Source organism: Anguilla rostrata, chromosome 2 (genome assembly GCF_018555375.3).
Source record: "Anguilla rostrata isolate EN2019 chromosome 2, ASM1855537v3, whole genome shotgun sequence".
In the NCBI taxonomy this organism is placed as follows: domain Eukaryota; kingdom Metazoa; phylum Chordata; class Actinopteri; order Anguilliformes; family Anguillidae; genus Anguilla; species Anguilla rostrata.
This window is the reverse complement of record NC_057934.1, coordinates 71831192-71848419: the sequence shown is the minus strand read 5'-3', so window position 1 is coordinate 71848419 and position 17228 is coordinate 71831192. Positions and strand designations below refer to the sequence as shown.

Genomic DNA, 17228 nt, shown 5'->3' with positions numbered 1-17228 from the left:
TCGAGGCAAAACAAAGAATATTACTGGTGTTTGTGCGCTCATTTTGAAATTAAATGTCATTTCCGGACACCCAAACAACTATACCTGCCACAGAAAAGTCCTTTATTATTATTAGCAACCAGCCTACTGAAAGCAGCTGTCCAACCACTCACTTTCCCTGGGTGCCTGCTCAGAGCAGCTGTCCAACCACTCACTTTCGCTGGGTGCCTGCTCAGAGTAGCTGTCCAACCACTCACTTTCCCTGAGTGCCTGCTCAGAGCTTCTGTCCAACCACTCACTTTCCCTGGGTACCTGCTCAGATCAGCTGTCCAACCACTCACTTTCCCTGGGTGCCTGCTCAGAGCTTCTGTCCAACCACTCACTTTCCCTGGGTGCCTGCTCAGAGCTTCTGTCCAACCACTCACTTTCCCTGGGTGCCTGCCCAGAGCTTCGGTCCAACCACTCACTTTCCCTGGGTGCCTGCTCAGAGCTGCTGTCCAACCACTCACTTTCCCTGGGTGCCTGCTCAGAGTAGCTGTCCAACCACTCACTTTCCCTGGGTGCCTGCTCAGAGCTTCTGTCCAACCACTCACTTTCCCTGGGTGCCTGCTCAGAGCAGCTGTCCAACCACTCACTTTCCCTGGGTGCCTGCTCAGAGCAGCTGTCCAACCACTCACTTTACCTGGGTGCCTGCTCAGAGCTTCTGTCCAACAACTCACTTTCCCTGGGTGCCTGCTCAGAGCAGCTGTCCAACCACTCACTTTCCCTGGGTGCCTGCTCAGAGTAGCTGTCCAACCACTCACTTTCCCTGGGTGCCTGCTCAGAGTAGCTGTCCAACAACTCACTTTCCCTGGGTGCCTGCTCAGAGTAGCTGTCCAACCACTCACTTTCCCTGGGTGCCTGCTCAGATCTGCTGTCCAACCACTCACTTTCCCTGGGTGCCTGCTCAGAGTAGCTGTCCAACCACTCACTTTCCCTGGGTGCCTGCTCAGAGCTTCTGTCCAACCACTCACTTTCCCTGGGTGCCTGCTCAGAGTAGCTGTCCAACCACTCACTTTCCCTGGGTGCCTGCTCAGAGCTTCTGTCCAACCACTCACTTTCCCTGGGTGCCTGCTCAGAGCAGCTGTCCAACCACTCACTTTCCCTGGGTGCCTGCTCAGAGCAGCTGTCCAACCACTCACTTTCCCTGGGTGCCTGCTCAGAGCTGCTGTCCAACAACTCACTTTCCCTGGGTGCCTGCCCAGAGCAGCTGTCCAACCACTCACTTTCCCTGGGTGCCTGCTCAGAGTAGCTGTCCAACCACTCACTTTCCCTGGGTGCCTGCTCAGAGTAGCTGTCCAACCACTCACTTTCCCTGGGTGCCTGCTCAGAGTAGCTGTCCAACCACTCACTTTCCCTGAGTGCCTGCTCAGAGTAGCTGTCCAACCACTCACTTTCCCTGGGTGCCTGCTCAGAGCTTCTGTCCAACCACTCACTTTCCCTGGGTGCCTGCCCAGAGCTTCGGTCCAACCACTCACTTTCCCTGGGTGCCTGCTCAGAGCTTCTGTCCAACCACTCACTTTCCCTGGGTGCCTGCTCAGAGTAGCTGTCCAACCACTCACTTTCCCTGAGTGCCTGCTCAGAGCTTCTGTCCAACCACTCACTTTCCCTGGGTGCCTGCTCAGAGCAGCTGTCCAACCACTCACTTTCCCTGGGTGCCTGCTCAGAGCAGCTGTCCAACCACTCACTTTACCTGGGTGCCTGCTCAGAGCTTCTGTCCAACAACTCACTTTCCTTGGGTGCCTGCCCAGAGCAGCTGTCCAACCACTCACTTTCCCTGGGTGCCTGCTCAGAGTAGCTGTCCAACCACTCACTTTCCCTGGGTGCCTGCTCAGAGTAGCTGTCCAACAACTCACTTTCCCTGGGTGCCTGCTCAGAGTAGCTGTCCAACCACTCACTTTCCCTGGGTGCCTGCTCAGATCTGCTGTCCAACCACTCACTTTCCCTGGGTGCCTGCTCAGAGTAGCTGTCCAACAACTCACTTTCCCTGGGTGCCTGCTCAGAGCTTCTGTCCAACCACTCACTTTCCCTGGGTGCCTGCTCAGAGTAGCTGTCCAACCACTCACTTTCCCTGAGTGCCTGCTCAGAGCTTCTGTCCAACCACTCACTTTCCCTGGGTGCCTGCTCAGAGCAGCTGTCCAACCACTCACTTTCCCTGGGTGCCTGCTCAGAGTAGCTGTCCAACCACTCACTTTCCCTGGGTGCCTGCTCAGAGCTTCTGTCCAACAACTCACTTTCCCTGGGTGCCTGCCCAGAGCAGCTGTCCAACCACTCACTTTCCCTGGGTGCCTGCTCAGAGCAGCTGTCCAACCACTCACTTTCCCTGGGTGCCTGCTCAGAGTAGCTGTCCAACCACTCACTTTCCCTGGGTGCCTGCTCAGAGTAGCTGTCCAACCACTCACTTTCCCTGGGTGCCTGCTCAGATCTGCTGTCCAACCACTCACTTTCCCTGGGTGCCTGCTCAGAGTAGCTGTCCAACCACTCACTTTCCCTGGGTGCCTGCCCAGAGCAGCTGTCCAACCACTCACTTTCCCTGGGTGCCTGCTCAGAGTAGCTGTCCAACCATTCACTTTCCCTGGGTGCCTGCCCACAGCAGCTCTCCAACCACTCACTTTCCCTGGGTGCCTGCTCAGATCTGCTCTCCAACCACTCACTTTCCCTGGGTGCCTGCCCACAGCAGCTGTCCAACAACTCACTTTCCCTGGGTGCCTGCCCAGAGCAGCTGTCCAACAACTCACTTTCCCTGGGTGCCTGCTCAGAGTAGCTGTCCAACCACTCACTTTCCCTGGGTGCCTGCTCAGAGTAGCTCTCCAACCACTCACTTTCCCTGGGTGCCTGCCCACAGCAGCTGTCCAACAACTCACTTTCCCTGGGTGCCTGCCCAGAGCAGCTGTCCAACAACTCACTTTCCCTGGGTGCCTGCTCATAGTAGCTGTCCAACCACTCACTATGAGGTCACTGTTGACCTTTTCCCCACACAGATGAACATGGATCACAAGCTTTACAAGTCCATGGCAACTCCTGGTTATTTTTAATTGAGGGTAACATGGGGTTTCTGTGTGAAAATATGGCTGGATTTACATTTAAATTTCTGCACAGAGTGGATGGGAATTGTATGATTTGAAATAACAATTTTAACAAACTCACTCCAGAAAGCATGTGCTAAACTGGGGTAAAATGCATTATAACATATCAAAAATATATATAACATGTTTTACATGTTGCTTTCCCAAGTGGAAAAAAAAATATGTGGAAGTAAACTATTACATGCTTTTGTATATTTGAAATATATGTAAAGTTTATAAAATTATACTTCAAGAATGCTGACGTGCCGTTTTATACTATTAGAGAGGAAAATTACCGAGCTGAAAAGTGACCTTTGTAGAATCTCTCATTTGTGAAAATTACCGATGAAATTGCAGGCCTCTACAATTAACTTATTCACATCAAGTATGAGTGAGGCTGAGAGTGTGCAAATGTCACTCCTCTTCTCCGTTAATAAATGCATTTCACAGGGAAGCTCTCATGGTGTGCCGTCTCATACTTCTCATATTTAATCTGCTGTTCTTTTCTGCTCGCGTACGAAACACTGGACATTTGGGTTTTTTTAAAGGTCAGTGTGACATCAAGCTCACTTGCACACAATAACAAGATAAGGAGCAACCTCCTCCAGTTAATGGTGCCAAACAAAGACCTTGTCATCAATCCACAACATTGAAAGGTGGGAAAATAAATTAAAAAACGAAGAGAAAGTTTTTATTTAAAAAAGAAAATAGCAGGCAGGTGATAGATGGGCTCAGTTTTTCCATGCCCTGAGGGAAATAAAAATGACTTTTCAATCACAAGCAAACCGCACACTGCTTTTGACAGCAATACCATTATCCCACTGACCACACTGACATGACAAGCCACATTCACAAACCATCAACACCCTTTTGAAAATCTGTCTGTTGAATCTGAATGGAATACATGAGCAGCACTGATGTTTATGTATATATTTTTTTATTGTTTGTTATTAAAACGTGTTGTGGTACTGTATTTATTTATTTTTTTAGCTCAGATGTTCCCGAACAGTATTTCTGAAGGGATTAGAACAGTGAATTCGTTGTGTCGTCTTTGAACATATTTTTAATAAAAGTTTGGTGTTGTTCTTTTATTATGGTGGTTCTATTTTCTAGTGGCATTTTGTTTTTTACCTTCTTTTGATTAGCATCACAGTTTTTTCCCCCAATTTGCACCTTGTCCCATGAATGTTTCTTTATCTCATTGTTTCACTTTGCTGCAGAATGTCTGTAAAGAGCTTTGTGCACCAGCAAGAAAAGCACTGGAGTTTTAATCGTTATTATATAAAGCCCTGATTCAAAATACAGGTGAACTTTTTATCATCCTGTTCAGGTGGCTCATCTCTTTTGACAGAATGCAGGGGTTGTTTGCCTTATTGCTCTATAGTGTTTGGTTCAGCTGAAAGGGTATAGACCAGTGGTTCTCCAGCTCGGTCCTGGGGGACCCCTGTGTATGCTGGTTTTCATTCCAACCTCAACTGCAATCCCAGAATTTTAAAAAAAGCTGTTCATTTTTCTTAATTAAGCGCTTTTCATGGTTTTAGAGCTGGGGTCCCCAGTCTTATGCAGAAAGGGCCAGTGTGGGTGCACACACCTGATCCTGATTCTACTAATCAAGGTGCTTAGCAATGACTCTTGACTGGTTGATTTGCAGAATCAGGCGTGTGCACCCACACTGGCCAAAATAAAATCCAAATATGTTTGTGTTTTCTGACTGACTCGTTATGCAAATAATCTGGAAAATGTGTCTCCTCTCTTACACATTATGTCACATGGGGAGCACAGTTAGGGTGTAACGTGGGATTGTACGTATAGGGTTAATAACATCGCCATCCGTAACACACACGGACGTCTACAGTATCCAGTATCCATATTTTGTTTTGAGTTGCCATATTGCCCATTAATATGACTGAACAAAATGCAAAGGTATTAAAATGGTCGGTGTGTTTGCTTTACAGGACTCCAGTGTGCTTCGCCCCTGATGTGAACCAAGAAGAGAAATTGGGTTTCGCAGCCCTGAACCATAAGGCAACAGTGCCCCCTGCTGGGAGCAACTATAATATCAATCAACTTCAACTCGAATGTATTTACGTAGCGTATTTCACCGAACGTTTGTCAAGTTGTGCTGCACAAGCCAAAAATGAATTAAAAAAAAGAAACTCTCAGAAAAGCAGGCCTGGTGTGGGAAATGGTTAAAAAAAAAAGTTGGGAGGAACCAGTCTCAGTTGAAGAGCTCAGTCCTGTTAGGCCAGCTCAAGATGAGGGGTTCACAGGGTTTTTTAAAAAATCAGTCTGGGACCAACTGAATACAGGCAGCTGGAATTGCTGCAAGGGCAGAACGTGGTATGATGAATCTGGGGGGGTGTCCCAATATTCTGAAAATGCCTCCTCCTTTCCCCCACTACCACTTCATCTCCCCTGTGCACCGAAAATCGAGCTTAGTGTCCTCCCTCCCTCCAGTGTCCCAATATCGGAGGAGACAAGCGAAGCACGCAGTACTGTATTGGCGAAGTGCCTTTACATACAAATAAAAAAATTAAAAAAGTATTTTTTCCAAATGTTGTGGAGCTCACTGAACATTATTTTATTCGTAGTCCTGGAATGTGTGCTTTTGTCCGCTGTGGCTCAGCTCACCCGTAACCTGGCTGCCGGTGCAGTATAGAGGTTAGGGACCTGAGCTTATAACTCTGAGGTTGCAGGTTTGATTCCCATTGTGGGGCACTGCACTGCTGTACCCTTCAGCATTACATTACATTACAGGCATTTAGCAGACGCTGTTATCCAGAACGACTTACACAACTTTTACATAGCATTTTACATTGTATCCATTTATACAGCTGTATATATACTGAAGCAATTCTGGATAAGTACCTTTCTCAAGGGTACAACGGCAGTGTCCTTACCCTGGAATCGAACCTGCGACCTTTTGGTTACAAACCCAGTTCCTTACCCACTGTGCTACACTCCGTCCAATGCAGGCTCAGCATGGTACTGAGCACACCAGGCAAGATCAACAGTGCACAGATAAGTATTTGAATCCAAAACAAATACGCATTTGACCCAGGTCTGCTTGGTGACTCACGTGTTGGGAAGAGCTCATTCAGCGTGCTGATTGGGCGGGTGTGTGACCCACTAGTTTTGACTACTTGGGATCTTTGCGCATGCGTTACCTCAGTTCAACTAATGCCCCCCCACCCCCCACCCCCTAACACTGAGAGATGTACAACAATATCAAGTTTAAAATAAACAATTCACACGAAACACTTCGACACTCAGTGGGGTGCACGGATTATTATTTTTAAAATTCAAAATTGCATACGCCAAAGATGATGTTTCCGTGACAAAAAACGCTTTGGAACTTTTTTAATGATGACAATGCGAATGGGTGTTTATGATGCTGTTCCCAAAACTTTACAAAATCTCTCCAAAATCTCCCTCCACGCCATAGTTCTGTTCCACGCATTGTTCTCACCATATACATTTAAATTTATACATATTTATAATATGCCTTTATTATACTCAATTATCACTGACACACTAGGCAGGGTATTTTTTATTCGTGCGGATATATACTTTTCAATTAAGAATGTAATTTCATTTTATGTCAAAATATATATGACTCCTCCAACAAGGAGGAACATTGGAGCTGTTTGCCATAATCCATGCCGGGAATTCAGTCTTACTATTGTGACATTATGACAGAAATTCACAAAATTTCTTTGACATAATATTTAATGTTTTTGATTATAACCATTATTACATAGTGAATGTGAGGCAAATCACTAGCACAGATGGGACAGACTGAATCCACTCCAAGTTCTGGGGTGACCTTGCCCCCTTGCTCCACCCCCCAACCCAAAGTTTCTGATGGTTCACACCCTATAACCCAGGATATGATGATGTGTGTTCTCAAAAGAGAACCAGAAAATATAAAGCACACTGTGCATGTAGCACCACCAGTACCAAAATTTGACATTTTGTAAGTCTGTGCATGCATCTCATTTTTAACATGTAAAATACATATTTTGACATGTAAAAATACATTCCTTACAGTCTTCTATGTCGTACGATGTATATGTTTTAGTAGAGGTGCACGTTATGTTCAAGTACATCTTCCCTATGTGTACAAACACGAGCTTATTTGTTGCTGCGAATCCACAGTGGAACCTTGGAACCCTGGAACACTATTAGCAGTAAATGTTAAGCTGCTCTAACCAGCCTTCTCAACAGCACAGACAGACGGACAGACAAGTGTAACGTACACGCGATGTGCATCTGAGTGTGCAAACGTCTACATAAATGAGTGTGTTCGCACGTGTGCGAGACCGTTTATGAATGTGTGCGTGTTTGAAGCAAGACGTTCCACACTAAAAAGTATACAGACAGAGAGCACTGTGAGGTCATTCTGAGGTTAGTTCGATTATTGTTCTTCACTTTTTTTTCTCATAAGACAAAAACCTCTGCATTGATGCACTATGCAGTTTCCCATACCTGTATAAAAAGTTTAAAATCAACTGTTGTATTAATATTTTTAAAAGTTTGAAATACTAGAAAAAAATCTAAAACTATAAAATAAAATAAAAATAAAATAAAATAAAATACCAAATAGAACATTTTTTCTCCCAAGGCATATTGGCACAACAATGACACAACAAGTGTGAGAGTAGAAGTGTGTTGCTGTGGTTTTCCCTGGTGAACTCGCTGAAGAGTTCATATATTCAGTATGAAAAGTTCTATAACAGCAGCCAAGTTCTTAATGGCATATTTATGAAACGTTTTTTAAAGGAAAAGAAACTAACAAAAAAACCAAACCATTCATCTTTTGCAAACACAAAAACAACACGAAAAACATTAAAATGAACAAAACAAAACTCTTGTTTTGCATATCTATTTTGTATGGTATGGGCCTTATTTTACATACTTCTATGCCAAAAAAAGTTTATAAGCACAGACAATTGGCGCCCCCTAGTGGTCAGAAATGACCGATGTCTCCATTGATAAGAGGCAGCATCCTCACTGGAACTAATTTGAATTTACGCTAGCTAACTATCGCTTTTAGATTTCAGTCTGTTAAAGGCCTGCTATGCAGGATTTTAACCTTGAAAATAACAACAAAAAAAACCTTGCTAAGGTATATCTATGATGCACTGGCATGCAAAGTCTTTATGCACTTTTGCCAAATTCGTGCAGGTTTACCTGTATTTATTAATCTAAAATGTGTTAGGGTTCTTTCTGGGCATGGCACTCTTTTCTGTGTGAGGAGGGTGTGGCTGCATTTGATCTGCGGTTTGTCGCTATAGCTAGCTGCTGCAACGGCCCAGACACAGAAAACCAAAAAGACAAGCCGACAGGGCTTGTTCAATATAGAATAAACCTTGGGAATTGCTTTTCCTCGGTGGCGTCAGCTGAAGTTCGCCAAGGGGATAAACAGTCATGTGGCGTTGGCTTGTTTTCTGTCGGACCGTTAAGTAACATTAGCTAACCAGCTACGCTTTGCCAGACAACCGTTTTTTTTCACCGGAATGTCCCGTTTTCAAATTATTTGTACAGGTCGGGTTTGTGGCCTTGACCGGACAATGTAATGTCGGTCGGAGTAATTGATGGGATAAATTTACTGTTAGTGTGTAATGAATTCGCGTGTCAGGTCGAAAACGGAGGAGACTTATTTGATTGCAAAGACGGGCTTTAAAAAAATCCTGCATAATGTGCCTTTTAGTGGGCTTACCCCACAAACCCCTTTGGAGGAATTCAATTAAGTTTAGGATTAGGATTATGATTAAAATATTGTTGTATGGCATTCAGCTTCACAGAGTGAAATACCGATCACTGGTGCCATCAGGAGCCGGTTCAGGACTTGGAAACGAGGTGCGGACTCTTTAGCGAATCAACGACCAAGTGCTGAAAAGCGCCAAAAACCAGCAGACTGGGCTGGAATCGGACACCTCGTGTATAATTAATGCAATTTAAAAAATATCTATAGGGTGAGATAATGTAAAAATGTACTAAAATCTAAACCTAAAAAGGGATAATTTCACCTTCCTCTGGGTGTGAGGTCACACACTTCACTGCTCAGGAGATGGGCAAGGGACGCAAAGCCCGAGATAAAACCACTCCCGAAAATTTCCCTACATGACGACCCGATGAAAGACCAAAGAGCTCCGCCCACCTGCCGGGCTTCATCGTTTCCTCAGAACCCCAAACTGAGCTCCACCACGGACTCTATCTAAAGAGATTAATTCAGTGATATACAACACCTACAGACCTCTTCACAAAGCTCGTCAGGGAAAGGGGGGTGCTCAGTTTTTGGTCGGATCGATTTTTGACCTGCGCGACAGCTACCCGCTGAATTCTGGGTAGACCCCAGGAATTAGCAATCGGGAAAAGCCGCTGGTTTTTTTAATGCCCGAGACAGAGGTCATGTTGGTTGATTGTGTCTGAGTGTGAGTACGTCACCTCGGCAAGCAGGCAGGAGTGTTTTGGTGTGATGCTCAGGTGATGTCACCTAATGAAGGGTTGTGAGTGGGGAGTTGGGGCGGGGGGGGGGGGGGGGGGGGTTGTTCTTCAGGCCTCCACGCCATAACTCTGAACTCAATCTGCAAACACAGGTGACCTGGGATGGGTATGGTCGGAAGGAGGGGAGGGGGGGAGTGTAGAATCCACAACCATATGAAACTGGAGAGACATTGTGGACGTGTGTTGTCAGTGGACGGGGGGGGGGGGTCATGGATTGGACGGGGCTCCAGCCTGGGAGTCCGTCCTGTGATTGGTCGATGGGGGACAGGAAAGGGGTGGGCGGGCGGGGGGGGGGTCCTCATTGGCGTTTGCTCTCCAGGAGGCCCCTCCAGTCGTGGTGCCAGGACAGCAGGCTCCGGTGGCCGGCACTGGGGAGCAGGTGCTTGTTGTGGCAGGCCAGGAAGAGCACGTGCTCCCAGCTCGGCTTGGGCTCCACCCCTGCAACGGGAGCGAGAAACACGGTACAGTCCCAAACTCGTCTGATTCCGGGACTCGCTACGATCGCACTGCTCTGTCCGAACTCGTCTCCTCGGTCCTCGCCTGACCCGGGACAAGATTGAGGTCCGCCATCTTTAAGGTCATTCCAAACCCGTTAAATGCTCCTTGGAGGCGCGAGAAGGCTCCTGGAGGAGGCTTCAGCGAGGACACGCAAGTGTGGCCTTTTTCTTCGGAACGTACGACGTATAAACGACCGACTTGTGAACCCACCTCCCCCCCAGCTGCCGTATCTGCAATTGACGTGGCTTCAAACTGACGCTTGACCGAGCAAGGTTGGTCCATTTCGCCTGATACACGTTTACTCGATTCCTCTGTCCTCGTGTCCTTTCCCTTGGTGCGTTCCACTCGCTTTTCGTTTTACCTCCTTGCTTCCTTTCTTTGTGTCCTCACTCCCAGCTCCTGCCTAGTATGGAAGGCCTTGCACGCTCCTAACAGGAGCATTTGACAGGTTGGAATGTCCTTAAAGATGACGGACCTCGATCAACACCCGGGGCAGCCAGTGAATATAATTTCACCGATGAAGCAGAAAATAAAACCTTTGAAATCTCCTAGCCTTGTCTTAACTGAAAAAAGCTGAGTGTGGATCTTGCCTGAATGCCATTCACAAAATTCCTCAGATAGGAACACATCTGTTTTAACTCAGAGGGCTGAAACAAGAGCACAGCCTGTTTCTGTTTACTTCTGGGAATTTTTGCCACGGGTTAAGCACTTCTTAACAGTCTGCTTCAGAAGTGCTGATTGGCTGTTCATTTCCATTTAGTTTGTACACGCTTGTGGTGATGCATTGGTTAGAATCTGGGTGTATACTGTAAGACTGCCATAAAAATCCACTTCAGTGAAGAGAAATGTTTTTTAAAAATTATTTTAACAAGAACACAGATGCATTCTCACATGTATACACACACACACACACACACACACACTCACCAAGGATGTCTGGTTTGTCATCTATCAGTATGTCACCAGACACCACAGTCTTGTCTCTGGTGAGAATGATCTGCTCCAGGAACTCATGGCCAAAGTGCTTCTCTATCCAGGCGTACTGGATGAAGAAAAGAACAGACAGTGCTACAGTCCCCCTCTGCCCAACACAATCCCACAATCCCCCTCTGCCCAACACAATCCCACAATCCCCCTCTGCCCAACACAATCCCACAATCCCCCTCTGCCCACACACTCCCACAATCCCCCTCTGCCCAACACAATCCCCTGCCCACAATCCAATCCCTCTGCCCAACACATCCCACAATCCCCTCTGCCACACAATCCACATCCCCTCTGCCCAACACAATCCCACAATCCCCCTGCCCAACACAATCCCTCTGCCCAACACAAACCACATCCCCTCTGCCCAACACGATCCCACAATCCCCTTGCCCAACACAATCCCACAATCCCCTCTGCCCAACACATCCCACAATCTCTCCCCACATCTCCTGCCCAAACACGATCCACAATCCCCTCTGCCACACATCCCTGCCACAATCCCTCTGCCCACACAATCCCACACTCCCCTCTGCCCAACACAATCCCACAATCCCCCTCTGCCCACACAATCCCACACTCCCCTCTGCCCAACACAATCCCACAGTCTCCCTCTGCCCAACACAATCCCACAATCCCCCTCTGCCCCACACACTCCCACAATCCCCCTCTGCCCAACACAATCCCCCTCTGCCCCACACAATCCCCTCTGCCCCACACAATCCCACAATCCCCTCTGCCCAACACAATCCCCTCTGCCCAACACGATCCCACAGTCCCCTCTGCCCCACACATCCCACATCCCCTCTGCCCAACACATCCCACAATCCCCTCTGCCCAACACAATCCCACAATCCCCCTCTGCCCAACACAATCCCACAATCCCCCTCTGCCCCACGCAATCCCACAATCCCCCTCTGCCCAACACAATCCCACAATCCCCTCTGTCCAACATGATCCCACAATCCCCCTCTGCCCAACACAATCCCACAATCCCCTCTGCCACAATCCCACAATCCCCCTCTGCCCAACACAATCCCACAGTCTCCCTCTGCCCAACACAATCCCACAATCCCCCTCTGCCCAACACAATCCCACAATCCCCCTCTGCCCAACACAATCCCACAATCCCCCTCTGCCCAACACAATCCCACAATCCCCCTCTGCCCACAGTCTCCCCTGCCAACACGATCCCACAATCCCCTCTGCCCACACAATCCCACAATCCCCCTCTGCCCAACACAATCCCACAATCCCCTTTGCCCCACACACTCCTACAATCCCCTCTACCCACACAATCCCACAATCCCCCTCTGCCCAACACAATCCCACAGTCTCCCTCTGCCCAACACAATCCCCCTCTGCCCAACACAATCCCACAATCCCCTCTGTCCAACATGATCCCACAAACCCCTCTGACCAACATGATCTCACAATCCCCTTCTGCCAAACACAATCAGCACAACAGTGGAAGCAAACTTAACACAGCAACACGGACAGAACTCACCTTCTCATACGGACAGTGGCTGTAATGTTTTATTGGACTGGTGCAAATAAAGACGTCCGTACTGGAAGAAAAATAATAAAGTTGAGGTTTTCCGCTTTAGACAATACAACCGCAATATTCACAAATACATTTCAAATACCCTTGAGTATGATCAAGACTTCATTCAAAACTAAGTCCTAACTGACAGGGATATCTGTGGTATTTGTGTGTCTATATCTATACTCACTTTAATTCCTGTCTATTAATGACAGTTTGCAGAAAAGGTTTTTTTTTTTTTTTAATCAGTAAAGGAGTAGCTCAATGAATCGGTGCTTTTCCAAGCAATCAACTGACGTCTGTGGTAGCACGCAGCGCCAGAACCTAACCTCTAGATCAGAATCACATAAGCCAAAGTTAGCCAGTAAAACTACTTCTTCCCCCCGTTCAGTTAAGTTTAACAGTGCGCTCGCAGGCTTCGGTATGACTAGAAACAGACCGCAACGCAAAAGTAAGCGGCGTTGCGGCTTGGAGTTTGGGCAATATGTCTAGACGAGCATTCCTTAAAGAAGAGAATAAAACTTACTTTTCCATTTTAGACATCTCCTTGACGGCCTCCACACCTCCCGGTATGGGGTCCAGCTCTAAAAAGAAGTTCTTTGACTCCCAAATGCTGATGGCCTTCGCCTACACATTCAATACAATGAGACTATTAGGTCACGTGACCAACGCTGGTCACTCGCGCAAAAACACATCAGAGTGAAATTTATTATCCAGCACGTGTCAATCAGTTTGTGATACTGTTATTTTTATATTAAAATATGGTAGCTGCTAGTGTACTCTATTTTGTGCCCTTTACAATGGCTCACACACAGATAAAATGTCATTACAGATGTCATTACTAACAAATGGTATTGGATGTAAGAAGAAAACATAGCAGAATAACTTTGAAAAATTCTATGAAGAACTAAGGCAGCTAAATTCTCCGACATAATCCTTAAGTGACTCATTTGAATGTTTACCAAAATTTATTCCTACAATGATCACCCAATATGGATATAAATACCTTAAAGGACTAATTTGAATGTTTGCCTAAATTAATTGCTACACTGCTCACCCGATATGGATGTAAATACCTTCAAATTAAAGCTGACAGTCTGCACTTAAATTTGATATTCATCGTTTAATTTGAAATCCAGTGTGCTGGAGAGCAGGTGTCATGATATTAAAAATACAACTTTTTGAAACATCAATAATTCTGTGTGAGCCCCTGAATCAATCCAAGTTATCAAAAGAAAAAAAAATGCCACAAGCAAATGGAATAATGGGAGCATTTGGGGCCATTTTGGAACAAAGTCGATCCATTGACATATGCACAAAATTCTACAACCGTTTCGACACTGTGTCGGGCTATAAAAAGTGTTATAACTCCGTAATAGCAGGTCCTATTCATAAACCAAAGTGCTCAGCGTTTCCGACAGTCTGTTGTATGATATGTTATGCATCACATAAAAGCACATAAATTATATAAATTCAGCCCCTAACACCCTGATATAATAGTACGGTTACCATTCTGACAGTAAATAACGCAGGTGTCGCTATAGAATACATAAAGTAATAAATATAATTAACAACTCAGAACAACTTTCAGAACAAAGACCACGGTTCCTTTATAATATACAGTTCGGAAATACAGTAATAACCCCGCCCACACTTGACGCGTGAGCGGGTATGACTGCGTAAGTCGTACATGGATCTGATGTGAAATTCCCACAAATATTACCGGAAACTGACAACAACCAAATGTTCTAGCCAGCTATCCAACGCATGCTTCTGGGAGATAATTTACAGACAAACAAACTAGTCTGGCACTTTACACTAACTGGGTTTTTAGGAGAACTGACTTCCCTCACCCACAAATACTGTGCCATGCAATGTAACGTGTGCTTGGGCTTGCTGAACCTTAAACTCACAAAAACGGACAATGAAAATGAAGCGAGATGCCAAATTAGTATTTAACATAAATTAATCAGATAACTAATAGAAAGAATCATTTTGCATTCAATACATTGTTCAGTTTACCGTGCTTTCTTGTCATGGGCGTACTGCAGGGCAATTAGGTTTTGGCACCTATAGCTGACTACCTGGGCTCGCCGATGAGTCATAAGGAATCATACAGTGGTTTTTAATCGTAATAGCTGACAGTCCGGCACAGCCTACTTACGCAGAGATCACTACGTAGCTGTCCGTACTGAGTCGAGACCCAGAATCCTCTTCTGTCCTCCAGGTTAATGTATGGTTCGTTGGGGTACTTGGCTCGGTATTTTTTCAAGAATCCTCCTTCAAAATCGGCAAGCACTCCGTCCATGTCCACCAGAACGCGCAGCCGTTTACTTGTACTGTCATTCATTTTCGCTAGTACGTCGGCGGTAGATAGATGAGCAAAACATCTAACGTTAGCAGAAATCGAGGGACTTTCTAGCTTTAGAAAGCCTAGGACACGGGGCAATAAAGTCATTATTCCTGCCAGGTTAACTGTTTGTACGTAGTGGGTGTGTGTCTTCAATTAACAGTAACCTTCCCGGATGCTATAGATAACAATGTTCAAAAGTCCGCCTGAAGTTGTAGCTACGTTGTTGCTCCTAAGAGTGCGTTTTCAATTTATCACACGATTGGGTTTCAAGTACTATTTTCATTTTAAGCAATAATCCGTATGCATCGAATGTTCAGAGATGCATCGAAAGACGCACACATCGCTAAATTTGTGTTGCATTCGTACCCATTGCTGCATTTCAGGAGCATTCTGTGCATGTCACGCTCTCTTCGAACGTATGCATTTTTTTTTACCTTATTTTTGTGTCTGGAACTAATCTTTGTTTTGCATTTGACTGCACACAAGACCAGCAGCTAGCTAGTTACTAGCCACAATGTCCAATCTTCCGTGTCAACGCCCGCTATTTTTGGGCTTGTTTGTGACACTGTGCAAATTTGGGGAAGCACAGAGCGGTCTCTAGCGTCACGCCCGACCTCTCTTTCAGTCAGTTGTATTCGAAATCAGATTCTGTCTATCTGCTTTATCTTCAACTTTTGCCCTTTGCACACACGGCTGGCGGCTCCTGTAACCCGGTAGTATCTGAGCAGCGATTCCTGTCTGCATACGAGGAGCATACTCCCTTAAAGGAATAGACACACATATATAGGCCCAGGGTTTACAGTCCTTGGGTTACAGATCTGGATTGGAACTGGCATACAATTTGCTTTCGCTTAAAAAAATAATTAAATCACAAATAAAAAGACATGCTCGAGTCGAGATATTACTGCTAAAAAATTTGTTTTGGGGTTCGTTTCAGTAGCTCGTTTGCTCAGGTAATTATATGGCTAGCACTGTAGCTCTGTATCTGAATAAGATACTTCACTCTAAAATCACACTACAAGTAATCCCCCATGTTCACAAGTCACTGGGTGTCCTGTCACTCATGGGATCACCTGTCAACCGAACATTCTTATGCTGATGTCACAATCACTGCCGGTACTTGAAAGCAATGGAGGTCTACAACACTGACTTAAAAATAAATAAAAAAGTACCAAAAGACCTACTCTTTAAAGGGTTCCATTCCCAGTTGGAAGTAAAAAAAAAACTCAAACGGTGGTGAGAAAAAACTCCCTGATTGGAAGAGATGTTGGGAGGAACCCGGCTATAGAGGGAGACCCCGTCCTGTCCCGGCCAGCCTGGCGTAATAGTTAAGATTGAAAGAACGGAAACAGAACCGTAATGAGATATATTCAGTTCTGCAGTGCACCGACTACGCAGTTCAGCTGGTGCACTTCAGAGTGATAAGCTATGACATGTAGTATCTGTTACACTTGTAACGTGTGTTTACATCTGACATTTTAGGCTTCCACAAGACACTCATTTTTCAAAGCAGTTTATTATAGCATCCATTTACTGGATAGCCATCTTACATATATTGACGATAATATGGACTCATGCAATTCGGGTTAAGTATCTTGCTCGAGACGACGATGCCCCAATTGAGAACTGAATCTGCTGAATCTACAAGCCCAGGGTTACAAACCCAGTGCCCTGTCCATTACATTACACTGCCCTCCATGAGGGTGGGTGTTGTAGCACCATATGGGCCTACAAATACGGTTTGGGGAGTAAAAAATAAAACACTTTAAAACTATTTTTAAAAGAAAATAATGCTCGTGTCCAAGCCAGTACAACACCAGTAGTCCAGGGGTCTCAAACTCCAGCCCCAGAGGGCTTTCAATCAGCAGCCCTAGGTGAAGCAATGCCTTGTGGGATATGTGCAGCATGCACCATACACACACACACACACACACACCAAGGTTGCCCCCACCAGTGGCTTTAATGCTGCGACAGCATCACCCACATTTAGTCCTCAATTCATAGGTCTGTCAAGCAGCTGGGTTTGTTACTGTAGAACAAGTTTTGATCAGCCTACACGTGCTCACATGAAAGCGCAAATTGTTACAAGAAGTCTTACACTTGGTACTACACATACATAAAATGCATTTCTTCTTCAAGAAGGGTGCGTCCTCTTTAACAACTCCGTTTGTGCGCGTTGAACATTACTATTTTCCGAGTATGTCCGCGCTGGTTCGGCGAATGCAGCTCGGCAAGAACAACGGCCGAAATCTCGTCT

The 17228-nt window shown here is 45.9% G+C and overlaps 1 protein-coding gene across 1 annotated transcript; it reads right to left on the bottom strand.

Annotated features, from left to right (window-relative positions):
- Positions 1 to 6406: 6406 nt before the first annotated feature.
- Positions 6407 to 15824, bottom strand: LOC135249095 (5'(3')-deoxyribonucleotidase, mitochondrial-like). Its single transcript, XM_064324368.1, has 5 exons — positions 14783 to 15824; positions 13145 to 13245; positions 12583 to 12643; positions 11019 to 11133; positions 6407 to 10031 (listed from the first exon to the last, which is right to left on the bottom strand). Exons 1-5 carry the CDS (start codon positions 15074 to 15076, stop codon positions 9892 to 9894), a joined length of 711 nt encoding a protein of 236 aa, XP_064180438.1. The 5' UTR covers positions 15077 to 15824; the 3' UTR covers positions 6407 to 9891.
- Between the last annotated feature and the right edge of the window lie 1404 nt (positions 15825 to 17228).